This window comes from Falco naumanni, chromosome 1 (genome assembly GCF_017639655.2).
Source record: "Falco naumanni isolate bFalNau1 chromosome 1, bFalNau1.pat, whole genome shotgun sequence".
Classification (NCBI taxonomy): Eukaryota; Metazoa; Chordata; class Aves; order Falconiformes; family Falconidae; genus Falco; species Falco naumanni.
This window is the reverse complement of record NC_054054.1, coordinates 112,231,988-112,259,849: the sequence shown is the minus strand read 5'-3', so window position 1 is coordinate 112,259,849 and position 27,862 is coordinate 112,231,988. Positions and strand designations below refer to the sequence as shown.

The 27,862-nt window shown below is 42.4% G+C and overlaps 1 protein-coding gene across 6 annotated transcripts in view; it reads right to left on the bottom strand.

The window, feature by feature from the left end:
• Nucleotides 1-27,862, bottom strand: part of SGSM2 (small G protein signaling modulator 2) — a 61,680-nt gene that overhangs the window by 6,789 nt on the left and 27,029 nt on the right. For 2 of the 6 annotated variants that reach the window (XM_040578672.1, XM_040578698.1), the window contains exons 3-18: nt 25,627-25,789; nt 21,518-21,679; nt 18,490-18,557; nt 17,858-18,003; nt 17,311-17,445; nt 16,548-16,672; nt 15,461-15,528; nt 13,720-13,883; nt 13,065-13,194; nt 11,464-11,598; nt 7,916-8,066; nt 7,302-7,366; nt 6,697-6,842; nt 6,133-6,261; nt 1,991-2,173; nt 465-866 (exon numbers count right to left, since the gene is read on the bottom strand). In XM_040578672.1, coding sequence (XP_040434606.1) covers nt 465-866; nt 1,991-2,173; nt 6,133-6,261; nt 6,697-6,842; nt 7,302-7,366; nt 7,916-8,066; nt 11,464-11,598; nt 13,065-13,194; nt 13,720-13,883; nt 15,461-15,528; nt 16,548-16,672; nt 17,311-17,445; nt 17,858-18,003; nt 18,490-18,557; nt 21,518-21,679; nt 25,627-25,789 — 2,372 coding nt within the window. The remainder of the gene's footprint in view (nt 1-464; nt 867-1,990; nt 2,174-6,132; nt 6,262-6,696; nt 6,843-7,301; nt 7,367-7,915; nt 8,067-11,463; nt 11,599-13,064; nt 13,195-13,719; nt 13,884-15,460; nt 15,529-16,547; nt 16,673-17,310; nt 17,446-17,857; nt 18,004-18,489; nt 18,558-21,517; nt 21,680-25,626; nt 25,790-27,862) is intronic. The other 4 variants (XM_040578693.1, XM_040578682.1, XM_040578709.1 and 1 more) reach the window with 4 other exon arrangements.

The following is a 27,862-nucleotide window of genomic DNA, read 5'->3' as shown; positions in this document are numbered from 1 at the left end:
ACTTTCACTGGTAAATGTTCCAAGCCTGTCCTATTTCCACATAGTTGTTATTTCCCGTTGAACAATTTCAGCACAGAGAGGCAAAAACTCAACTACTAATCTGCTGACAGCAACACTAATAGAGATGGTGGAGTCTTGAATCCAGGCCGTGGTTCAGGTTGATTAAATGTGGGGTTTAGCTTGAATTAAATGACACTGAAATCTTACAGGTGGTACTAGAACTGTACCATATTCTTTTCCTTGCCCTCTCACTCAAAAAAGACCCAATTTTTTCTTGCTGTCTTATTTCCAATCTAGCTCAAAAGCCAGATGGAAAGATCTGGATGCAAAAATCCTCAGTTACTGTCCCACTACCTGTAGTTGTAGCTTGGTATTATCTCTCATTAAATCCTATCTGAAAAAGTACAAGTCTGCTAGAAAAACAACGCTGTGCAGAGTTGATGGTACTTAATGTTGCAACCTACTGTGTAGGATGCAGCGCAGACAGAAGCAACATCCATTAAATAATCCACCTGGGAACACAGCTGCTCTTCTGATACAGAATCCTGAGACTGTACAACTGGCTTGGCTTTCTGCATACGTGGTATGTCTGGATCAGTCCTTTCCAAGTCAGTGCTAGCTTCTTCTTCAGCCCCGTCTTCAAAGGAGACGCTCTGCCCATCATCGATACTGGACAGGATACCTGAGGCCACAGAGTAGTTCCTCGAGGATGGCAGCCCAGAGTCGGGGGAGTCAAACTCCACAGACTGTCGCTCTACAGCAGCTGCTGCTGCTGGCGTGTCAGCCGACACCACAGTGAAACTGGGATCATCCCGACCTTTTGAGTCCCGCTCCGCTGAGTCAGCTTCGTCTACAGATATAAAGACCTGGGTGTGGGCAGGGGAGAGAAGATTTGGATGAAATGGGAGAATAGAAAAGGAAGAAACATTAATGCAGCAAACAAACCTCCTGCCACGAGGGAGAAATGATTATATTACTTCAGTGAACAAGATCACTGATTAATAGAGCTTCCCTGCATGCAAATAGTTGAGAGCTCCTCACTCAGTCTTTATACTGAGACTGTAAATCTAAAAATAATACCACTTGATGATCTCATATCCATCTCCTATGAGACTTCTCTCACTTTCACAATCTTCAATTACAAATATCTTGGAAAGCAGTGAAGCTTCCCTACCTGCAACACCAAGACTAACAACATCTGGTCATTGCCATGTTATCTTCAAAGATGACCAGCATATATCAGGCCTCTGACAATCTGGTTCAGCTGCTGCTGTTTGAAGTCAAAACTGGCTTTCAAATCCTTTTCACCATGCAACCGCTTTACCTCTTCTCTTGCTAAAAAACTCTGTTGAACTATTTCAAGTTCTCTTCTCCCTTGCCTTACTGAGATCAGTTAGCTCTTTGAAGTCTGCATAAGAATGGATGCCCAGAGACGCTTTTGGCACACCCATGCCAGCTCTCCTGTGCAACAATGTGAAAAGAAACCCCTTTCTCGGTTATTCAAGTTCCAGAGAGATTAATTCAGTCTGCCACTCTACTGCTTAGCATCTTACCTTAGACCGACAAAGGTCCCCTCTCCCAAAATAAAATCACACTCAACCTGTCAATCAAGGACATGACAGAATCAAAAATGTGCTTTAATAAGAGGGATCTTTTTCTCTATGCTGGATTTGAATAAAGGACCTACAAGTAACAGAACTCAAATGCTGTTCCCCTACTGAGAGAAAGATCGTCTATAGTAGGTGAACCTCAAAGGCCCTTAGGCTGTTCCTGCTTCGGAACAGCTACACCTTACCCCAGAATACAGACCTGCTCTTAGCTCTATTATGGAGGCACTACAGCTTCAAATTCTGTACAAGATTCAAGCAGCTCCAGACTGATGGTAACTTAGTGCTAACCCAAGTCTCTGCTTCCCTGGCCTGTGCCTCTGCAAATGCCAAGCCTCCTGCACTGCCTGGGTCATAAGGGTGAACAGGAAGGGAGTACCTACATCGTTGCTGATGGTGGAGTCCCTGTGAATCAGTCGCTGGACGTGGCTGTCAATGCTGCTGCCCGATGAAAACTTTGCCAGCGTGGCAGAATGTGATTCTTTCTCTCGCTGCTTTACAATGACCTCACAGGCTTTCCACTCAGCCATGACCTTCTGATACCGGAGAGCAATGTCTTCATCCACCTGCAGACAGACAGACCCTGAAATACTGGTCTTCCTTGAAAGAAAGCATTAACAGTGAGTGGAAGTCAAGAGGGAGAGGTCTAAAGCAAGTGTAACATATCAAACTGAAAGCCTGAAGGATCCCGGAGCCCTCTTGCTACAGCGCACATCACCGTGAGTGGAAAGCGCAATGACCGCAGCAGTAAGATACTGCACATTTACCGCAGGGAACAAATTATTGCTGTAGGTGCCAGAGAAGATTCATGTAAGCATGTGTATATGCCATCAACAGCGTTTCAACATTGTTCAGTAAAGAATGAAAGAAGTCACTGTCTTTCACGTGAAACCTCATGTAGAACTCTGACACAATCTGATGGAGCAATTGCTGTCTCTAACAGGAGTATTCCTAATTTCATTACACCTCTTTTGCAACCCCCTCTCTATTCCCACTCTTAACACAGCCCTTGCACAGACTTCCAGGTTTGTAGGCATCAGCCTGTACAGAGTCAGATGCTGAACAGCTGAAATCCCAGCTCACACAGCCCACCCTTGTGGCTGCACCCTGCGTGGCCAGATCCAACCACTCTGGTTCCCATAGTAATAAAACAGATTTGTGCCACTGCTGGCTTCCTCTGTTGACAGACAGACAGACAGACACAACCCCCTTGAGCTCTTAAAGGACACGTAGTAATTTTACTGCTCTGTCACTTGTCAAGAGCATAAGAGAAACCGCAATTGTGAGTTGGCTTCAGGCTCTGGACTCTGCTGGCTGGAGTTGCTACCAGAGCATTCATGCTAAGAGCTGCAGGCTATTTGTCACTTGAGGTAGCTGTCGAGTCATAAATCATAAAACACAACCGTTAGTGGAACGTTGGAGGACAGCCATGTTTGGGAGCGCCCCAGATACCGATGGATAACTGCAAAAATACCATCAGAAGGCAAAGATGATAAATCACCTGCCATGACTTCAGTTAAGGACACAATAAGTTTCCTGTGTGTGCAAATGTTATGAGTTTTCATGTCGTTAATGTAATAGACTGATATTCAATGGTAAGCTTTAGACTCCAACAGCACATTTCTTTGAGGAGTCAGTTATTACTGTTATTTACTATTGGTGTTGAGCTGCTCGTTAGAATTCCAGCTAAGGTTTGGAGCACCCCTGTGTTAGCATGGTACAAGCTCAGGGTAAAAAAAATAATCCTACAGGAGCCTACATTCTGCAGATCAGACTTTTTATATCTTGCAACATATCTTTAGGAGTTTACTGTAATTCCTATTGTACAAATGGATTAGAGTATTTCTTTATCCTTGCCAAATCTTTCTGTTCTAGCTGTATATATGCACGTGCCCTTTGAAGCTGGGACTAGAATGCATGAGTCGTGGCTCCAGATCTCCCACTCTAAAAACTTAACTAACCGAGTCCTTTGTTTAGTTCCAGACATGCCTTCTATTTCTACACAAGGATCATAAATCTGATGGTTCATATACCTGTGGAGAACAGAGACAGCAAAATGCAATGTATGTAAGAAACCTCTGATATCCTGTATTTCTTGAAAATTTGAGCTTAAAACCCAAACAAACAATAAAGAATAATGAATGGAGCGCCAAATGCAAATGTAATAAATTCACACTGCATCTGGAAGCATTACAGTTTAGCCAGATCACTGCTGCTGAAGCTCTGCACCAAATCCGTAAGAGTGTTTGGAAGGGCCCTTCCTTTTTCACCAAGACAATACGAATTAAGGAACCACGTGGTGCTCTGAAAGGACTTCTCTGTTAAACTTGTGCTGTATGCAAAAAAGGTGTGACTGAACAAGACCCCTTGTAGAACAGACGTACGTTCCAGCAGGACAGCCTAGCTGGATATCTGGATTTGCTTCTCTTTTGAGGCAGTTTGCCTGGCCCTTCATGAGATAAGACAACCCACAGGACTTACAGCCCTTGGTGGTTTCTGAGGTGCTTTGTCTTCTTCTGATGCTGATGTTGTGCGAGGGCAGGAATTCGCCTCAGCAGCGCTCAGCAGAACATTCTTGATGTACACACTATAGCTGGAAAATCTAAGTGTAAATACCTACAAAGATGACTGGATTCAGAACGAAGAATCTGGATTGTGACCCAGTTTGAACAGTAAGGGGTATATTTTTCCATCTGTGTTCAGAACTGGTTTGTAAAGATTAATGCAAGGAAAAAGAAGGTGAATTGCTGTAGCAATTTTTAGTAAGAAGAATGCTGTTTATAAAGTGCCCACTGTTTGAAAGATAGCCATTTTTTCCATTGCAAGGCTCTAGGTCAGGCCGCCCTTCTGATCTGCAGGTTCTCACAGGGATATAAACTATCCCTTGGAATGTAACTGTTGGGAGTTATGCAAATGCCAAATATTTTGATATATAAACCACTCCTTATCCATTTAATCCAGAACAAGATCAGCTACTGCACGAGTGCTACCTCCCTGATAATAACACTAACAGAAAAGCAGATGAATGTGTTAATTATATTCCAGGCAAACCTCGTTACTGTTCTAGACAGTTTGGGTGATTCTTCACGTCAGCTAAAAGCAATGCTTTTACCAAGGTACAAATCCAGACCTTGCCCATAGGGCAGTCTCCTACTGTAGTCCTATGGCTCCGTGACGGAGAACATCCCTTTCCTCAACAGTCAAGGAGTAAGACTAGCAGCAGTGCTGGGGTTTGTCATGGCAGACCGGTGCTCCCGCTGCGTTTGAGCCCAAGCGACTGCAGGAGATCTTTACAACAGTGGCACTACCCAATCTGCTCATCACAGGAGGCCTACACTTAAATTCTTGCTTTGCCCATGAATCAGCTCTACAGCTGCATTACTGTATGTATGTAGGTATGGACTATTACCGAAGATGCCTGTTACTCATCACCTGAGGGCCATATATTAGCTTTGGCTCCATGCTGCAATAAAAATGCCACAAGCATTCATAACAGCAGCTACACTGGATCGGATAAAGGCTAGTGTAGCCTAGCAGATGCTTACAGAAAGCGTACAGGACTAAGGAACTGGAGTATTGCTGTATCTTTCTCAGCACTTTGGCTCAGGACCACATCCAGTTTCTGTTCAGTAACCGTAGCTGAGTGAAGGCAGGACTGCCTGCCGCTTTGCCTAGCTCTGTGTTTGTTACCAGCCTGGTGTATTATCAAGGCACTTGCCTAGTAATTACAACAAATGAGAACACTCAGCAAAGTAAAAAGTTGATATTGCTAGAAACAGATCAGCAAAGGGAGATAGCGTAACAAAGAGGTGGGCAAATTGTGGTTTCATTAATGGAAATTATATACTTAATGCCAAGTTCCAGACTGCAAAATAAGGCTGTGACACAACCTAGGCAATTATTCACTGATCAATGTTAGCAGCAGCATGGGAGATATTAAAAGGAATAATGTCTCATCTGAAATCATACCTTGTGTTTTACAGAGGCACATCTTATTTAAGTCTAGCAAAAGCATAATGAACTCACAAACCAAACCTCCCTCTGGGTATTTTTAGCTTCTAGATGGTAACTCCAAGCATGCTTCAGAAGGTACATCTGGGCTGTTCACAGCTCCAGCAGAAGTCCACACATGCAGATGCAGTATCATGTCGATAAAGTAACTTCCAAGAGCATTTTGAAGTATAATTCAGCTAACACACCGTATAACAGAGGGATGACTCAAATTACTATTCAAATGTCAGTACCTCCCCATTTTGTAAGTGACAAATTTGTGAAAACAGCATTTGTTAAGGGCAAGTGCAAGTCACAGGCAGAGGCTGAATACAGGTTTCCTGACTTCAATAAGGAGCTCCCTTTAGTGATTTTCAGACATATCATAATCCCTCTATTAACATGCGTCACTCAGGTTTTCAGTAGCATTTTTTCCTTCAGAATATTAAACAATAATAAAGTCTTAACACTTGCTATTCAGAAAACAAAACCTATTCTGCTAACATAATTCAAATCTCCAGAAAGCTTTGCTTACCTGGTCCATTTCCTTTTTGGCCATGCCAAATTTATAGTGACCTAACAAGAATGGCCACACTTCCTTTCGAATCTCATGCTGTACGCCACCGTAGTAAACTCTTCTTAGTAATTCCAGTTCCCTGTAATTCTACAGCAGTCAGGAGAAAGAGGCATTGAAGGTAATACATATTTATTTTCTTCAGACATGCTCATATATGATTAATACCAAGTATAAAGACAGTGAAATACATGCACCGCACTAAATAGATTTTACAACTTGATTCAAGCCTTTAGGGCCCTAGCTCAAATCCAGTCTAATACAGGTTGTCATGCCTCCTTAATAGAATAGAGTCATCACGAGATCAGTTGCTTTGATGTTAATCGATATCTTTGCCATCATCAGAGAAGCAAAAGATAAAAGAGATTCTAAGAACCGACTCACTCTCACTAGGAAAAAAAGTGATCCTGTGAAGGGTAGAAGACACCTTTAATACTTCCTGGGGTCCATTCTAAGGGGTACCACACCCAACGCAGCAGTGTATGGGAGCCAATGTAATGATCATAAAGGTATCCTGGTACTTACCTTCTTGTCCTTCTGATACTTGCTCCAGACCTCTTTAGTCAGGCCTCCTGCAGCACTGGACGGTTTGTCAGGTGGGATAATAGTGTGGTTCACGAGGGCAGACAGATGAGTTCGCACTGTTGACAAATGGCGGCAGTAGGCAAGCCCTGTGGTTGGGGTGGGAGGTAAACTTCTATAAATGAGCAATAAGCCTAGTATCAGCAGCTCCTTTTTGAAGATGAAGCTGTGACGTTTTAAACCTGCCACTAATAATACCATATGAACTAATATTGCATAGTACTATATAAGAACGAAGAATTGCAACAGAGCCAAAGATTAAATAAACCTTACACAGACTAGTAAAATCCAAATAGAATATCACACTGCAATATAAAACTGCATTCTGTCTTCACTAAGTATTAGTTCTCCCACTGCTATTTGCAAAACCCACAAATAATGGAATTATGAAGCTATGACACTTGAGTCACTTCCACTCTGCTGCCCTGAGGTGATCTGACTCAACAATAACTTTGCATTTAAACTGCTTTCTAAAATGTCTTTTTTTTTTTATTTTTAAGGTAAGCATACGGGTAGCACAAGGGTTGGACATAAGAAGCTTCACTTACATCCATAAAAGGCTCTGGAAACTATCTGCTTCTTCATGCTTTCACACAACATCTTTAATGGAGTTCTGTGGAGACACCGTAACAGGAACATGATAGGTCAGAAGGACAGAGATCATCGTGAATTTTATGCTGATCCCTATGACCTACACATAGCAAGTCTTTCTCTGTACCAAGATTTATTTAGCTAAAGGACAATAATGACAAATTACACTTTTTAAAGCATTTTCCCCACCAGCATTTTGGCCACAAACAGATTCACCAGGCACATCTAGCTACCACTGCTGCGGGTACATCGTAAAGGTCCTTGTCAAATTAAATGAATTGTTGCCCTTCACTGTAATTGTTAATGACTTGTTAAAGAAAACACTTCCAGAGCTGAATTATATTAAACCAGACAAAAGAACTAGATGCAATTTCTCTATCAGAATGTGATTTGCGTAGTTTAATAGGTTAGTTTTAATAAACTAAATTTCTTGCTGTCTAACTCCATCTTATTCTGGTAGAACTACTTGAAAATTGTTACTGTCACTGGTGCTGCAATCAACAAATTTTTCTGCTTTTAGCTGTGGTACGCACAAAGTCTCCCAGGTAAGCTCTCCGCACCACTTGCTTACCGGTCATGGATGCAGTTGCAACAGCTGGGTATATCATAGGGAGTGCTGCCTGTTGAACAGGAGACACATGAGGATCCTTGGCTGCAGTGCTCCAGCTGCCACGAAAGCAAGTTTGCCCCAAAGCCTTGCATCTCTATCATTTCACTGGTGTCTAGAGACAAAACCAAACAAAACAGCAGGTCATCAACCTTTTTTCTTCTTTCCCCCTCTTCCTTCTGTGCATCCTGATGGCTTCATGCTTTACTTCTCAGCAGGCTCTGAACCTTGATTCCAAAAAGGGGAGAGCACCATCCTCAGAAATACTGCTCCAGGCACATCTAAACCAGCTGCATGCTGTGCACAGTCAGTTCCCATGAAGTAAAATCCCTTCACCATTTCCTCTTTTCTTGCCCATGCACACCCCCATTCGTGTTTCAAGAGAACAGAGAAAAGGGTGCTGCAGTAACAACGACACTGGTTCTTGTGTAATACTATGGTAACGTTATTTATGGCCAGAAGAGATCACCTAACCTAACCTTCTATTTAATTCAGGTCTCAGAATTTTATTTTGCAGTTCCTGGAATGAGCCACATAACTACTAGTTCAGCAAGAGTGAAAGTTTGAGCATAAAAGACATTAAGACACACTGATTCAGTTATTTTCAGATGTTTCTTTCCCCCTCAGAACTAGATCCTAAAGCATTTAGCGCAGAAGGATAGTTCAAGTCCTACTACTGTCAATACTATGTCCATAGAAGTAGGATACTCTGCAGGAAAATGTGATCCAACAGTACGGTGTGGCTGCTTGAGTCATCCCCGCTCCACCAAATCTATTTGCGTTTTTAACCAGCTTCAGGAAGGCACCCCCAAAAAATCACCAGTTGCCTGCAGAAAGTTTGGCTTTGCTCTTCAACTTTCCCAGCTGGCATTTGAGCTTGTAGGTTTTTTTGTTTTATAATAAATAACTGGCCTTTCAGCTCACCCATGATTAAAATTAAGGCAAATGCCATAATACTGTATGTCACTAAATTAACATTGGTAAGCAAAATCCAGTCCCCTGGGCCGTGCTTTTAAAACATACATTTGTTGGGTAATGGTAGGGGCAATTCCAAACCATCTCATGCATTTTAAATCAAGGCAGCATAAAGCATTTTAGTAGTGCCTATTAGAAAGTGGGCATAGGTGAGGAAGGAGTGGAATAAAAACATTTGTTAACAGAAAAAGCACAGGCTCATGCGGAAGCAGTCATGTGTATTTCATTTCACAAAACAAAGTGTGATGCAAAAATGCTCTTCACCTTAATTCTTCAGGAAGGAGCTGAATGACCCAGTATTTATTGCAGCTTCTTATTGGGTTCAAATGAAAACCACTGGACAAACAATTCTAGATTGTTACTGTTTGCCTCCCCTCTACAGACAAGAAAAGTGGGTTTTTCAGTTTTAATTTATTTTATTTTTTAGAGAAACAAGGAAAGAACCCCACAGGACCTAAAGATTTAGATGAAAGGTACATGAATTAGTGAAGAATTAGAGTGAACAGCATCTTTTATTTAATTGTGGTGGTGTTATCTGTAACTTAAGCTACATGCAAAAGTCGAGCATGTTGCAAAACGTAAAAGCAAATGTCTAGCAAACCTGCTACAACAGTGTTGTCATTATTTAAAAGGGATGCTGCTGGAGAGACAACAGCCAATCCAATCTAGTTCAGCAAGAATTGTTGCTCAAACAGCAGACCAATTCCTAACTCTACCATTATCTTCAAGATTAAATAATCAAGTGCAGACACCTGACAGCCATTCTAGTGGAATAACTTAAAATTTCCATCATCTGACTAAAGACTAAATCGGGTTTCTAATGCTTTAGATCACAGCATTAGCCTCTTACCGTGAGTATGTGGCAATGTTAGACCTTCTTGCTTTCTATTATCACCCACATCCAGACATAATCAGTTAAAACACACAGAAACTTCCTGAAACAGTGTATTTTTTCCAGGGGAATGCTGTATTTCTGGAGTTTCTTTCCATGCATACCTTCCAAGAATTCTATTAACTTGGACTGGGCTTTATCAGTTTCTAGTGGCTACTACCTTGCTATAAGGGTGTGGGCAGCCTACAAGTAATGAGGAGGATCTCATTGAACACATGTTCATAACCTATCCAAACAGAACTCAAGCGCTAAGAGAGACACAGGGCAATTATTGTCTCCTACAGTCAGTCCCACCAGACCAGGACTAACACCCATTTGGAACCAAAATCATTGCTCTGCTCTTTAAAGGTATGAGTAACTTATCTGGAGTCAAGATACATCGTGTTTTAATTAGGAAACAGAAATACCAGAAAAAGTATGTTCGTGGTAACGTCATGAATGAAAAATACAGACACCCAAACTTGCAAGCAGTTGCTTCGCTTTCCTGCTTCCTCTGCAGATGTCAAACTTTTGACAGCTATTTTACAGCCTGATAACAGAGAAGATTCTGATCTTGCTGATACACACCAGTTATTAGGAAGAGGCGGAGGCTGTTGTTTTGATTTTAACAGGAGCATGCCAGATTTGGCACATGCACTCAAGCGGTATCAAGACCAAAAGTATGGCAGTATCAAAGCTGTGCAGTAACTGGTAAGCCTAGAGCAGAGAGAGATTTCACATGAACCAGTGGAGATGCCCTGACAACATCTGACCGTCTTCTGAGCAAGTGCAATCCTTAAAATCCAAGCTGTGCAGGGAGGGTTTTGCGTGGGGAATGGATTATTTTGTACACCATTCAGCTTCCTCCTTTGGGGAAGGAAAACTTCTCAGCCTGCAGAACTACGCTACTAGATCCTGAATGCTTGCTAATACACTTCTTTGAGGACCCCAACTTAACACATCTGTTCTGAATTGCTTTAGGAAAAGAATTGGGTGAGAAATTTTTGGAAGGTGGAGAGTCTGGCAGCTGCTCATCTGAAACCCACCTAGCCTGCAAGAAGTGGAATGAAAGCACCTGACCACAGAAAGGTATTGCATCTGTACAATCTTCTCTGCACACTTCTGCTACCCTGTAGAGGTATCTGAAGTGTGGGAGCATGTATGCTTGAACCATCCCTGGGCTAAACAGTAACTTGCTACACTTCTACCCTATTCTGTCTACACAGGCACACTCTGTTTCTGACTTTGCCCAGCACACCACTGCTCTTGCTGTAATGGTTCAACTCTGATCCTTCCTACACCAGGCTGCCTTCCCAGTCTGTTAACACTGTGCACGGCCAACTCACAGAGAGAGAACACAAAGACCTGTTACACTCCCTCCTCTTGTGATGACAGCTTGTATGAAGGTGGGGCAGGAAGCCTCTGGAAGGAGAGTAGGTTTGTCTGTTCAGCAGCACACAAGCCTAAAGGAGAGGGAAGATGCTGTTGCTTCCACTTCCCATAGGTTGTGAGCATATGTGTACAGCCCCTCTGCACAGTCAACATAATCTCCAGATTCACAGTGTGAATGAAATGTTTTTCCCTGTAATAATGCCAACACTGTTGTATGCATCAGTGGAACGAGCTGCAATAGAGCTCTGGGACACAGAGGGAGGAGGATAAAAACCTTTCATCCTATTAGGAGCTGTGAGGTTCCGAGAGCAGATCATTGATAGCATTGCGTGTAGCTTATCTTCCTCCTCCTCATCATCGTCAACAGAGGTAGAGCGGCTGGCAGCTAAGTGGTGGTAGTTAATAGTTACTGCTCAAAGAAAATAGTGAAAGAGGAGCGTAAGAAGAGAGAACTTGATTCTGCGGGAAAGCTCAAAGTTCAGCAAAGACAAAGGACTTGAATCCTGCCCTCTTCTCGAAGGCAAAAGCTCCTGTAAACAGGTATGAAAAATGAGTTTTGTACAGAAAAAAAGCATGCTCCACCAACCACAGGCCAGCTCTTGATTGTGCAAAGGCTGTGTTCCCAGAGCACATGTGTCACATCATGGCAACAGAGAAAGGTCCCAGTGCCAGCCTGCAGTAGGTGAGTATGCTTTTTAGCAAAACTCCATGGGAATTCTGGGTTCCAACTAGATTCTCTCCTTCACCATGCCCTTATTAATGTTGTGGCCTCTTTTCCACTCTTGAGAGCTGTGCCAGATGCATCTGGACAGCAAGCATTCTGCTTACATGCAAGACACAGGCCTCCTCCTAAGGAAGGCTGAGGCAGGAGCCAGCTCGCTCTGCCTGGCGCTCAACAGGCAGGTCTGTGCTGAATGAGCCCACAGAATCTGCAGTCCGCTTGATTCAGGCAAAGGCAGAACATGCTTTTGCTGGTGTGTGCATGAACTTACCAGTGCAAATCCAGAAGCCCTAATAAAGCATGGCCACCACTGTGGTTCAGTCCCCTGGGGTAAGGAGGGTTCAGTTGAGATTTCTGCTTTTTCAGCTGCAGTAAGTCCCAATATGAGCAGTAAATCCAAATCCCCTGCAAACTTTAGGGTCTGATCTTCCTGGGAAATTCTTGCTTCTTTGCCAAGGGGAATAAAACCGAACATGCTGTTTGAGAACTAGCTCAAATGCCTTCTTGCATGTAAGGAATTTGTATTCACTGATGACATGAGGTGGTTTGGTGCTCAGGAATTAATTTAGTTTCCTTGGAAGGGCCTCTATTTATCCATTAAGTTCTTGTTCCAAGCCAGGAAAACTTAGCCAAGGGAGTTCTTGGAGTACTTTAAAAGTTACGATTTTTTTTTCTTTTTCTAATAGCAACATTATGAGCAAGCATTGTGGCCAATAAAAATATCCTCACTTTGGGAGCAAAACTGCTCTTGGCTAGTCAACCAATCTTCTTGCTTTTAGTCTCAGTTTGCAAGCCCAGGGGAGTATTTTGAAAACATACTCTGCAAAACACAGAGTAAATATAAACAAGATTCCCCACCTCAACTCCATTGCTGCTAAGATAACAAGTTTCACTGCATTAAGGAAACCTACAGTAAGCTGTACCTGTTGATCACAGTTATCATACAGCAAAATTTTGTGATAGGTATACCCCCCCCCCCCCCCAAAAAAAAAAAAGAAAAAAAGAACCAAACAAAAAACCACCAAACCTGGCTTGTCTGTTACCTTCAGTTACTTCCCAGGATGTTACTTCACGGTTTTCTTGGTTTTTTGTTTTGTTTAGTTTTTTTTGGTTTTGTTTTTGTTTTTTAAACAAAGCAGAACAAAGGCACTTACTGTTATCATGCTTGTGTCCTGGATAGATAATTCTGAACACATAGTCTATAGAAGTGTCTTCAGCGGGCATTTCCTCTAGGTCCACTGATTTGTTGCTGTTTCGTTTTCGAAGCTTTGGAAACACCTTACCCTAGAGAAAATAATGATTCCATACATTCAACTATAAATGACTAACAGAGCACAACAAACTAAGTACTTCAGACATTTGACATCTTGCATCTTAAAACTAAAAACTTTCAATGTTAGGAGGAGGTGAGGGAGAAAACAAGAGAATCATATGGTGGTTTAGGGGTACTTAAAACATAGCTTTTTCTTGTAATCCATGGGAGGTGGGCACCAGCTTCTTCAATAATCCAAGCCTCTGACAGCAAGTACATCCCAGTCCATTTGAGTCTCAGTCCCTAACATTTGGTTTCATATTTTGATACAATAGCAGATTCCAGTTCATTGCTCAATCAGGTAATAAAGGTATGCACAGTTTTTATAGACTATCTGTATAAGAATCAAATTGGACTAAACAGAGTTATTTTGCCTCCCACTTTACTATAAAGCAACTGGAAATCAATGCCCAAAATCTGTGGAGCTGGATGCTGGTTGAACAAAGACATTAAGACCAGCCCTACCTACTACAAGTAGCTCTCAGAAAAGGCAGTACCTTGCCCTGCTGCGACCAAAGTGGTGGTTCCAGCTGGCCACGAGGCAGAAGGCCATTTTCCAGGCAGGAAAGAAATGCAAGGAGGTGACCTCCTTGGGGGAAGTGCAGTGGAGGTCTCTGAGTTCCATCCTGACTCACCAAGACTAATGTCCATCTGCTTTCTGCTGCAAAGAAGGACAAGGGGAGTCCACACTGTTACATCAGAACCTCTATTTTTTGCTCTTCTAAGTAGATTTTATTTGTGATCATGCCCAAGTAGATAAATAAACCTCTGTAAGTCACAGTACAATCTAAGGATGGATGATTTCAGTCCTTTAGTCCTAAAGAATACAAGCAAACTATGACAGGCCTCATGCAGAAACATTTAAAGTGATTCTGAACCCAATATAATAAAGAAGTAAACTAAGTCTCTGGTGTATGACATAATTTGACAAAGCACACAAAATTTAGAATGGAAACAACCTAATGGATATAGCCAGAGGCTGTCAGCTTTATTCTTGTGCAGATTAGCAAGTCACATTCCCTATTAGAAATTTTTCTCATCTACCTTCACTGTCCCTAGAAATTTACCGCAAATAAGGAAAATCATCCTGGGCTCTGGATACTCTCTTAAGCATAATCATCAGCATCTTTTACAACTTTCAGAAGAATAGAAGTGAATTAGGTTTTTAATTTCCTTTTCCAAAACTGAATGAATAAGGCATCTGGAGCCACCTGGGTAAAGGCTCCTGATACTGAAACAGCTTTCTCAGTGAAGAACAAACGCTGTCGCGTTTCACATCTGTCATTTAATTCCCCTTTTCCTAAGGAACTGCCTCAAAGCAGACTGGTGATGCATCCAACCAGTCAGTGAAATACTGGACAGGCACAAAGTGTCCTGGGGAGGCTAACTGAAGGGAGGCAAACGGACCTGAATTAGCATTGAAATTGTCAGCCTCTACCAGCTAAGATTCTAGATTTTAACACTCATCCCCATATGTCCATAACTACTCAGAAGCATTAATGACACTAAGGGAGGAAAAGCAATCATTCAAGTGGCTCTCCTGCTTACGTATTTTAAAGCAATGTATATAAACTGTCTTCTAAAACACGTTCTTAGTTCAAAAGATCCTTTAGTCCAACTGTAACTCAAATGAGACTCCAAATAAAATTTCTAAATGTTCTTTGTCTTTGCTCTGTGACTTTGACTTAAGGCTTGTGCTAAGGAAAGCAGTGGGAAAGACATTTTGTTCCCAGTTCCTCACCCTACGTTGAGCAGAAAGGGCTACTGAGAACTGGATGGCAAGAGGGTGACAGAGGGTGGCTCTGAGTACATGCACTCCCTTTCTACAGGTTGATGATCTCACTATAGACATGGCTAGCAGACCTGCTTTTTTTTCCTCCCTCTCCTTTTTTGTAATGGTCAGTGGGTGGAGGCCCATGCTTATAAAGCCAAAGCTTCTATGTTTCATACCTGCTGCTGACAGTTCCCTCTAAGTGCTGTTCTGCACAGATGCTCAGAAAAAACAGCACACAGGAAAAACAAAGAACACAGAAAGCAACTGGAAACTGGAGGAGTGTTAGGCAGAGTTCTTACCAGGCCTTTCAGTGACAAAATCAGAAGAAGAAATACAGCGTGCCTCCTTTTGCAATAAACCCTAACAGGCACCACATAAAATGGCAGCAGCATTGGCAGCATTAACATTCACCTGGCAGAAAGGGGCTTTGGGAATGCCCCCGTGAGAAGAAGGTTTATGCTTACGTTGCTGATGGCAGTGAATGCAGACAATCTGGCTGAGTGGTACTATTAATGCGTAGTCCCAGTAAACACTAGTAGGGAAGGAAAAAGTGCAGGAAACGTTATTTTTATTTCCATATTTCAGAAGTGCTTGCAGTTCCAAGTACCCAATAAAGAGACTCTGCTAAGTTAATAACTGCTTGTTAAATCTGGTCAATTAATGTGAATTCATAGTCAAGTAAAAGGCAAAGGAGCTAGCTGTCCACAGTGGAGATATCTGGCACCAGCCTTTCCACAACCTCCCTTTCCCTCTTCACCTCCCCTTCCTCCCCACTGCTCCATACCAGATTACAACAACGCTCTAGCTAAGATTAAAATGCCTGGGGCACAGACTCAGTAACGGTCTTGTAGCTGGGTTTCAGGACAGCTGGGTTCAGTTCTGTCTTGCACATGTGATTTATGGGCAGCAGCATGTAAATCCGTTGGGGCTCAAGCTTGCAGATGAAACACTGAAATTGGCTCCAAACCCTTCTGAGAACAACCTCCACAGAGTTTAGCAATAACAGTAAGGGTAGAGGGTTTCATTAATTCTGTTAAAGAACACACATGAAAATTTAGGAAAACAATGGTGTGGATTAAACGTTTGAGACATGCCTGCCTGGTTCAAGACTTTACCTGTCTTTCTACTGAAGCAGAATGCCAAATTAGATTAATAACTGATCTAACGGAAGACAATTGACATTGCAGGTCTCTCTTTTTGAGGTGGAAATCAGCCATGTTTGCTAAGTGATTTGTGACCCTTGGAAGGGAGGCACTTAGAATTTTAATGATGAAAGGCAGCATTGAGCCTTTTCTCCTGAACACCTGGAAAAGCAGGCTTTTGTTTTCCTTTTGAAAAGGCCTCATATCCAAGCACATTGCAGGACCTTTGGAAAGTTGCTTAGTCTGTGGCAAAACAGGAACAGAACTCAGGCTGTCTGACACCTCAACTTATGTACTATTCAGAAGCCCTTCAGTTAAATCAGTCTTGTTACATTTATGACATTGTGCCAAGTATACAAGAAATAAACACTGTGAATGCTTCTGATCTTTTCCTGGATGCGATGACTACCTTTTCTCCAGCTCTGAGTCTCCAAGGGTTCCATTCATCAGCTGATTTGGAGTCCACTTTAATGTCAAACTATCTGCTGACTGATGAAGGGACAGATACCCAGGAATTGCCTCCAAGTCATCTTTCTGTTCATAAAAGCAACAAACAGACAGTCTAGGTGACTCAAATGCACAACTGTAATTGTCATGCTCCAGTCTTCCTATGCCCCACAAGTTCAAGAGCAGGGTATTATCTAGGAACTGCTGAGGGAAACCTTAAGACCAAAAGTACTGCTATCAGAAAGAGGGGGAAAAGCACAGTACAGTCACTGGGTTTATGAAATACAGTCCAGTACATTTGTTCCTACCTATAGGCCCACTTCACAGTTCACATTGGTCAGGCAGTGAAAGCATTTGTCATGTCTTAATCTACCTCAGCTTTCTCCTGAACACCTGGAAAAGCAGGCTTTTGTTTTCCTTTTGAAAAGGCCTCATATCCAAGCACATTGCAGGACCTTTGGAAAGTTGCTTAGTCTGTGGCAAAACAGGAACAGAACTCAGGCTGTCTGACACCTCAACTTACGTACTATTCAGAAGCCCTTCAGTTAGATCAGTCTTGTTACATTTATGACATTGTGCCAAGTGGGAAGGCAGCACTGTCCTGAGAACAAGACAACAAGCAAGTACTTGACAAGCCCAAGTTATATTCTTACCTATACTACTGACTTCTCAAGGCACAGCCAGGCATCAGCAGCATGTATTGGCCCAAAACTCAAGTTACTCACCGGCTGGACTAAGACGTTGTTTTTCCCATACAAAAGGTGTGTTCGGGAATTCTGGTGCAAAGACTCCACATACTCTCTTGCTGAAGCAGCAAAGCGATCTTCTGACGTGCTTCCGCTTGAATGTCGTTTCCGGATCTAGCACACACACAAACACAATGAAGGTAGATCAGGCAGGACAGGAATGACTGTACTGGCAGGCCAATAAAACAGAAACAGTTCCATTTAGACCAATCTCTGTGGAGTAGAACTTCTGCAGCCAGAATACCTTGCAGAGAAACGACCTGCACTCTTACTCACCCCTGACCAAGGCAACTTGTGAACTAGCTGGTCAGATCACAAGTGTCAAAAGCCACAGAATTTAGTCCTGAATCTCAAACTTTTTTACATACAGATAAAGAGGACATTTGGGTCCATCTTTCTGCGATAAAGGCTTCATTACAGAAGAGAAAAGAAAGGTTGTTCTAGATTCAAGATCTCTCCCTCCTGGGGTTCTTTTTATTATTGATCCATGCCTTAACTCAGAAATAGCTACACAGTAAATACCTACTCCCAGGGCTGGGCGCTTTGAAGGAGAGTCTTGACGGCCATGTACTCCATGAATCCGGTGTCGTTGAACGAGCTCATCTGCTGAAGGGTCTGTCCAATAGTGATCTGCTGTTTTTAGCTTGGTGTACTCCAGAGCACAGGGTCCAACTAAGAAAACAGCCCAAGAGAGAAAACTTCTGAGTCACTTCAAAAACATATTTAGTCTTACCCTGCTGGCCAAGTACTGAATATCAATGATCACTTAATGATCCTACAGCATCAACGCATAACATGGACAATAAATATACAATAACATATCAGGTCCTATTATCTAAGGCTGTATAACAACATTCCTGTAGGACACATTCCTGTCATAGCAGCATTAGTAGTTACCATCTGCTAGCAAGCATCTAGTAAAAAGTTATTCCCATTCTGTTCTCTGATCCAACTAATAATTAACAATAAAAACAGATGACCAGTCTCTACTGGTCTCATAAGCCACAAAACAACATCTTCTACGCTGCTCTGTTACGAATAGTTAAACTACATGCTAGAGATAAAAATCACCTTTTGCAACACTGTCATAATACAAAATGTTTTAAGAAACAATTTATTTTCTTCAGCATAAGAAGAAACAACTTTGCAAGAACTCACCTAGAAGAGAAGCCAGTATTGGGCCACAAACGGGATCTGCCAGTAAAGCTTCTTTTTCGTAATATTTACTAGGAATAAAAAACCAGAGCCCAGTTAAAAACACCGGTTGTTATTTTTAAAAGCTTTTATGCCTCCTAGTAGCATAAGTCTATTGACTTTAAAAATGTCACATTACTGTTCATCAGAAAGTATGCCAAAGGAAGCAGAAAAGATAAGGGAAGAGAAGCTAGCCAGGCTGCTATTAACCTGACAATTCCTTCAGCATTTGTTGTGGCCACCCAGTAGTCCAGTGGGAGTCGACTGTGTATGCGGGGGAGGTGTGACTACTGAAGTCACATTCCCGGTCAGACTTCTTACTTAATAGAAACTGAGGCCAAACACTCATTTCAAAAGCAAATTCAGACAATTAAATTACTTACATAAAAGGGAAGATTAAAGACTTTAGGGTTCTAAGTTTTACCAAGGCTGAAAATGGGATCTAGGCTGTACATCCGTAGTGGTATGCATGTGCTGAAGCAGAACACATTTTCAAAGCTTTGGTTTAGTTATATTCTAACACAAAAATTCCAGCAAAATAATTTTGCCATGATTATTAAATACACCCTTTCACACAATGGGCCAATAAGAAAACTGTCATGTAAACAGACAGGACCAAAGGGATCCAAACCGCATGTATTTCCTGAATCTGACAGGCAGAGGAAAAGCAGTTGCTAGGATTACCTAGAAATCACTGATGTGTGCATCTCCACCAAAAGCTCTAATGCAGCTTGACTGGCTCATCTACTCATCTCATAAAGAAGAAACATTGTGTTGGGTTTGCAGGTAAAGAAGGCTTTTACAACATGGTATGTCCTAAACTACTTTTAAAGATCATTAAAACATATCATAAGAAAGCTCCGGAGAAATTAATTTAGTCTAATTTGGACATTTGCTATAGAATTAGATAATTTCTTAAACTGTATCAATAACATTGACCAGATCTCCATGAAGCATAAAAGGAGCCCAGAACACCCAGTTCAATAAAACTACACTCCAGACTTCTATATTTAGCAAGATGACCACCACCCCTACTTTGGATCCATATTCTGCCCTTGATCAGCTGTGTCATCTCAGGCAAGTCACTTCCTCTCAGATGCTCATTCTGCCTCATCTGTTTTTGAACTGAGTTCTTGAGAGGCAGGAGCTTGCCTTTTGCTAAATGTGTTTACCCAGTATATTTGATTTGGGGCTTTGGGCACTAATGCAATATGGAGACAAACAATAACACACTGAGCAATTTTGTCAGTTTTCCACGGAGACCAAGAGATCCACACATTCTTAAACATCTCTTCCATCTGTGAGGAATAATCTTGAAACACTGTAAAGAACAATGAACTACTACAAATAGCAGCTCTCTCAATGACCCCAAAGTCTTCCCATCACAGCAGGCAAAGCTGACTTATAAAAATCACATAGCCAAAAAATCAAAACACTCAAATTTCTTGAACTGTCACTATCCTCTGCTGTCTCTTCCACTAGGTGGGGCTCAAACTCTAAAGCACCTTCCCTTCCTCAAGAACAGAAGAACGGAAGGACTTCAACACGGAGCGTTTGAGCAGTAATGTCACTAAAATGCATGAGAACAAGCCTTCTGAACAGGTCAATTTTATTCACTAAGCCAGGTTCTCAAAACCACACACCGGCAATAAGGGCCTGATCCTAACTCATTTGAATGGATGGAGAAGGCAGTAAGGTGAACATCTACAATACACAGTTAACTGAACAACTGAGATGGAACTCTCCTGACATGTCTCCAGGTGAATTATGTGGGGACAAAAATTAAGAAGCCCTTGTATCCACGTATCAGCAGACATACTGATACACTGGACTAAAATGCTTTCATTAACTATGTCTCTGGGACACAGCCAACCCCCCCCCCCCCTTCCATCCCCTTGCTTTCTCCTGCAAGCAGCTCTTAAAACAAACTGGCACTTAGATATCCCAGAGCAACAGTTATGTTTGAACAGCACAAAGACCTTTCTTCCATTCTCTTTCTTTTTAGTGGCAAGATAGATCATGAAAATAAAGCTGTTGACAAGGAAAACAGTAATGCAAACTTGGAAAATACTGTGAAAATAAGTTCCTCTGGGCTAGCTCTCTTCCTTGTTCCAACCCATAGGCTCTGGACAGCCAAGACTGTGTCCCCCCAGTGCATAATTATGAGAGCACCACTGTGAACAAACTGCAGTGGCAGTGGGTACAGACATACCTTTCTGGGACCACATCAAGCTTTAGGGTTCCTACCTTTCTCTTCTTATGGGTAATTGGCCCCACTGTGCCCCATAATTCTTCTTTATCAGTTATAGGCGGGTAGGAAGAGTAAGAGTTAAGAACCACCTCCTAGGAAACAAAGCTAATGCTGGACAGTAGGAAGCAATGACAGAATAGAGGACCTGTCTTTTCCTCTTAAAGAGTCCCTGTGGATTACATCCATAAAGCATTGAGGGTCTTCTCCACTTTTGCAAGGGAAGATTCACTTTACACAAAGTTGGCTTTTCTAAAAAGGAAATGATTCAAAGAACCTGTTTTCACAGCCCTAAGGATCTATGTCATTAACTCCTCCTGCTCTAAACTCATTTTCCCTTCTTTCACCTACAAAGAGCATTTTCCTCCGTGACATGCTGAAGTTTGAAAGGATTATTTTCAAGCAATGTAAGTGAATTAAGCACTCCTGGCCTATTAGAAGACATTTCTACTCTGTTAAGATCTAGGTCCCATTAGAATTTAGGCACCTAATATACTTCAAGTTAGTTTTTTAGCTGATTTCTGGAAAGCTGTATGGCTGTTAGCATTTTTTTTTGTAGGTCTGAAACACTGACAATGTTTCAAAACAAAAGTACATTTATTTTCTAAATGCCTGTGCAACTGCTTTTCTTCTTACCAGAAGTCCGCACCACAGAAGTTTGAGGAAGACTTTTGATGAAATTCCTTGTCACAGATAGCTGAACACATCAGTCAAACATCCCTGTGCTTCTGATTCCTTCCTTACCTGCAGTTATCGACAATATACTGCACAATCTTGTCGAGCACTTTCTCAATCAACGCTGTCCGAACCCATATGTGTTTGATGGCCTGAGGTGTCAGGACAGGGGTTTTGCCTGTGGTTGATCCCTGCCTCTTGAGGGGTTCCTGCCCATTTGGCTGATTTTTCCTGAAAAAGAAGATGAAGTAAAAGTAGTCAGAATTCAGACTCTTTTTCTCACAGGAAGGCCTCCAGTGAAAGACTGCGTGGAGAGGTGTTGGAATCCACAGCACGTATCTGACAAATGTGTATCTGTACACTAGCTGTCTACGTTACTACCTTACAACTACAATGAGTTAGTATTCACTACCACTGGGGTGTGGAGTTTTAGTCAGTCCATCATCAGGAGTTTTCTGAAAATCAAGGCTCTAATGATTTAAATGCCTCAGTTCCGAGTTATGAATAGGAGAAGTCTGTAAAGATTATCTAATTCACAGAGACATGCTAAACAAGCTCTAAAAAAAGCCCCCAGCAGGCCTGTATTGGGTATCTTGGGCTAGGCAGTCACCTGCCAAAAAAATCTTTTCTGCTTCTGGAGCTTTACAAAAAACCCAACATTTGAACTCCTCCCAAACTCCCACATACTAGGCTGAAACGAATAGGCTGTAAATCTGTTGCAGACCATATATGCCAAAAGAACGAAAAAACAACAAAATGCAAAATGCAGCAGAACGTAAGTAGCACCTGAGGAACAGAGGTTTGCTTCTTAACAAACAAAGCTTCACAGTTAGTTGGGAGAGCCACAGGAAGGATAGTAAAAAGACTAATTTCCCAGCTTTGTCTGGTGCCTTCAGGCTGAAGCTAGCCATGAGCCCAGGGAGACACACAGCTGTTTCAGCACCAGGTATCCCCACCGAGACCGGAAGCATGGAGTAGGATTTGAGAGAACACAGGCAGAGCTTTGCCATGCCATCATCAGGCAATCCTTGCACACAGGCCCATCTTTTCGTTCTCTCTGTAAAACACCATATATAGCTACAGCACAGTCTGTGCTAGCGCCTTGGCAGTGAGATCCTATCTGCTACCACCTACAGAATGCCAACAAGACAACCAAGAGATAAGTGACATCGAGCTGAGAAACTAAGACTATAGCAAATGAGCATCCAAAGCCAGCTGGGAGCTTGCTTACAGCCAAGACCCCCTGCTTGTTCCTACAGCATAAGCCAGCACAGCAACAGGTCCACCTCAGAAATGAGGAGCTTAATGCTGCCTTTTAGTGGCAGGATGGTGAGCTGGTTATACAGAGCAGAATCACTTCCCGAGTGCAGCTGTAAACAAGAATGTGGGGGCTGCTCAGCACGGTGGTCTCTGAACCACGTGGGAAGTTGTCATTCCTCTCTGTGGAGTTATCTGCTGCCCAGAAAATCTACTTGACCCCAGTACAATGAGGAATAGTGGCACGCTGTGTGCCAGGCACACTGTGGGAAGGTGTTTTGCTGCATGAACAGGATGGTATTTTTCTGTGTAGACCCCAGTACACCATGCTTCCTGCCATGCCACTGCATAGCTTCACGTGGTTGGAGCTGCAATTTGCATTGTGCCAAGGACCAGTTTTGTGCCTTCTCAGCACAACGCACGTGCTCTTTACCCATGCTGGGTGTCCCGCCACAGTGAGCATCCACTGAGTACTTGTGTCCAAAATACATTTTCATTCTGATAACAGTGCTCCCTCCATTTCTCTAGTGGTACTCACAAATTATCACTTGTCACCGTTGAGGTAATTAATGGCCTGTACAGGTTTGGAACCAGAGACTGATTTTGAAGCTGGACATGCTGCCTAGGACTTTCAGTTTCTAAAAGGTGATCCACAAAAAGGAAAACAGGTTTATTCTCTCCGCTTCTTTCCTGCTGCCTAGCAAAGTAGCTGAAACTTGAATTTGTGTTGCCTTCCTCCCTCCCTGCTAGCTTTGCCTGCAGAACAAGTTATGCAAGACGACGACACTGCTCCATGTCGAACACCTAACATGCAGCAACAAGTCACAATGCACAATTCTGTAAGGTGGTACCAGCCACACAGAGTCTCCTGTGACAGCACTGGTGGGGCACTGCCCCAAATCCACTCTCCCTAAAATACATACTGCAACTAAGCCACATGTCCATAGCCTAGCTGGTAGTGAAGCTGTGCCTCTGCCACAGCATGGGATGACATCCTGTGATGGGTCCACATTCCTGCATCGGGTAATATGATGCAGTTGCAGGAGAAAGGTGAACTCTAAAGCTGAGCACTGGGAGAGCTTCCTACTTCTGCGCAGTACTGCAGGTTTGCCTTGGCTCTCCATACGCTGTATAGGGCTGACAGGGGAAGAATAATCCTCTTAATCCCTTTCCCAGAAATTTTTCCCCTTAAAATAGCAGAAAAAAAGGGTTCATTTTTGTCCTAAAGAGGAGAAACCCTTACGTCTTCAACAATCTGCAATAGAAAATCCACGTTCTCAAATTATCCTGTTCTTTGACAGCACTCAGGTCCCCTTTCAGGAAAGTGTTTGATGGCAGAATAAAGTATGTTAGTTCGGTGCTGTTTTGAGTGAGGTCTGTAATTCCTCTCTGCATTTACACAGTGCCTAGTCCTCCATTAGGCCATGACAACACCTCTACAAGGCAAGACACATGCAGTCACAGGTCAAGAAATACACGACACCACTGACATCAGAGGAATTCAAATGTGCTTAATTTCATCCTAAACAAGGGCCTTCTTAAGCCTCAGGAGCAATTACACTGCTACAGCATTCTGTCTCATCTCATATGTTCAACGAAGCAAGTCCACCCCCTGCAGTATTTCCTAATAGACTCTCTCTGCTGTGCGTATTTTCTACAGGACTTAAAACTTGTGGTTGTTAAATAGCTGAAAAACACACAAAATTTCTCCAAGAAAAACCACAGAATTTAAGTTCATTTGCTCCTTCCTGTTAGAAGACACAGCCAAAGGTCTCTGGTGGTTAGAGCAGGGCTCATGTGGGCTCTTAACTGAGGAGAAAGGCTGGTGAATTTTCAGTAGAAAACATCCTTCTTCCCAACATTTAAGCCACTAAAATTAATAAAATCTCAGTCTATATCAGTAGGCACACAATTAAAAATTATACAAAAAATAGGTACATACCTGTTTAAAAACTACATAACAAGGAGCTACATATTAAGTCTGATAATTAGAAGTCTAATAATGATAAATGCCAGAAAATTACACAGGAATCTAAGTATAAGTGCTAATTTAAACAACATTAAGACTTCAAAGCAACACAATTCACAAAGCAAGTAGATCAAGAGGCTAAAAGCTCCTACAATGGACAAAGAGCTCTTAAGGTTCAACAGCACCACTGCACTACTGCTATGAACGAGAAAAAATACTCCTGTCCTGAGTTTACAAGACGAGACACTCATCCCACAGGCTCACACACTGTGATTCAGTCAGCAGAACCACATGGAAAATTTTAATTGTGCCACTCACCACTAGCAAGAAGTTTAGACTTTCAGCAGACTCAGATGCTTGACTCCAGCACAAATTCAGTTGTGTTCAAGTTCAGCGTGTACTTAATTTCTTTCCTATAATCAGTCTCTCACTGCTGACCACCTCTTCTTTAGTTCGTCCTTCCTCCTATCATTCTTTGCCTCCACTAACTTAACTATTTCTACCATAATACCCACAAATCTTCTGTTACTGGTTTGGCAACAAGCACACCAGAACAGATTTTCCAGTAAATCTGTTCTTCAGTTCCTCTTGCCACCCACATCCCTTCCCACCAACAGTCCAAACTGGTCCACTGTACCCTGACTATGAGCACTCTCTAAAATCACCAGTTATTATTCACTTCTGTTGTTTTGTGTGGGCTGGACGTGCTGATCCACTACATTGAGAAGCCAAATGGAACAGCAAAGACCTAATTCCCAACCTCTGTTCCTTTGCTAGCCATCAGCTTGATCTAACAAAAACATATGCCTTACGGTTGTGGACACTAAAGAGACAAAGCTTTAACAAACATGGCCAAGATAGACCCCTTTGCATTTACCAAGCAGTCTCTGTATCCTCTCCATGCTGCACACACATCATATGAATTCTGCTGATAAAATGACCTCAGCCTCACCTGCTTTCTACCTGCTGCTGCAGCTCCTGCACTTCCTTGCATATGTCTCCAGCTACTGCATACGTCTTGCCAACTTTGGTGAACAGGGCAGCCACCTTGTCAGTCCGTAGGAAGCCAGCAGCCCTGCGCTTCAGCATGTGCAGGAGACAGGCTTCCACAACACCTGCAAGAAGGGGAAGGAGATAAAGTTTGGGTACTGCTGTCCTTCAAGTCTTTCGTGAATGCCATCTGCTAACACCCACTGATCAGGTCTGGAGTTAAGAGAACAGACTGGGGAGGGGAGAAGAGACAGACAGAAAGGCAGACTAGATCTCAAGATCAGATGATGCAAGCACGTATCTCATCTGCAACAAAAAACACTTTGTAAGTTACAGATAATGTCAGCACATAAATGAATGAAAGGACTGAAACACCTCCCAGTATTTTCCCCCATTTTACGCATGTCACTGTGAAAAAATTCCAAGTTCTACTGAAATTTAGGCCAAAGGCAAAGCTTCTTCTCAACTACTCATGGCACAAGCAGGTCCCCCAACTCAAGATATAACGAGCTAGAAATCTGCTTTCACCAATGATCTGTTTCGAGCAGAGGCTCCTATTTATCTTTCTGAGTTGCTGTATCCATTTCTCCCACTTGTACTTCTCCACGTGGCCTGGTGTTTGCAATGAAAAGAACTAACTGGAGGTCATACTTCCCTGTTACTTGCTACTCATTTTTAAAATCATGTTGTAGGAATTGTAGCAGTGGCCTGCGAAGAATGATACTGGCAAGAAGGCACCTCATGTAAGTTATATGGAGATCGGGTTCAAACCTGAACTGATCTCTGAATGCAGAATGTGAGAAATTGCTGTATTTAACCAACTACTGGCATGCAGCTGATTGCTGTGTATCACTTATTCTGTGTAGTGACCATAGAGCCCTCATTACCATAGGATCTTGATTAGCAAAAGCAGGGTAGACTAAATAAAGCTTTTATTTCTTTTTATTAAAATACTAACTCTTCATGTCCCAAATGGAAGTGCGATACTTTCATTATGCCACCTCTTACTGGAAATAGATATGAAAATAATAAAAAAAGTCTACCAACCCCCTCCCCCTCAACTCCCTTATGTATTTCATTCTCCTCTGGCAAAGGGAAGACTACAAAAAAGCATGACACACATGCAAACACTACTGTCCCATTGGTTAACATGATTGGGAAGGAACTCAGACGCAATGAAACTACGATATACATGGAAACTTACAGGACAGACAAGGCTATGTATCAGGAAAATCAAAGCCACTTTTATTACGTGTTTCACTCTTTAAAATGGCATATTCAAGACAAAACCACAAACTGCTCCTAGAGTACTGCTGCCTGCAGATCTCGCATTACATGGTGACTAATACAAAATTTAGAGAAAGGAGGAGGCTGGGTGAGGAGAGATGTACAGGAGTCAAAGCCAGAGCTACACTTTTTTCAGAGCACATATAAACAAGCATCAGAGTCCAGGTCACAGCTGAGCTGGTTTTTTTTGGGGGGGTGTGTGTGTTTGTGTAATGTTTTGGTTTAATATTCCTGAACTCTGAAACAAGTCTCAACTTGTTCTCATTGAACTTTTGCATCGGCTGGCTGAGAAGAGACACTTGGTTGTTTTACTGTGTTGATAGAAGGGAACATGTATCAAACTGCAGCACGATGGCTGGCTGGAAACAGACTCTGCTGGGAAGTGGTACAATGACGATGCCCTCCACTCACCTAGATTATGGGAAAGACATTTCTTTCTGGGGAATCCACAGGAGATAGGAGACTTCTAACTTCAGCCCACTCAATCCTCCCTCTCTTCCTTCACATTAGGAACAAATGGATTAATAACAGTGAACTTAAACATCAGCACCAGATATGGCAGTTCACTCTCCACTGACAAGTGGTCCACAGCTTGCAGCTGCTTCAGGCTCTCTGCATATTCACACTGTTTTCAGTTACACCCGGTTTGTCACCTCAAACACAACTACAAATTGCTAGGCCCATAATGAGCTTCCACCACCACTCAGACTCTCTGATTTGAAATACTTAACACACCTTATTCAAGTTATGTTGTGGGCACCCATGTTCCAGCCTAGAAAATTCTCTAAGTGTCAGGGGCAAGCTTATAGAATAATGACTTGTTCAAGTCTTTGCATCAGTAACCAAGATCTCCAGGGTAAGATGCCCATGTAGCTAGTGACCACGCATCTTGGCGTAGTAGGATTTACAAC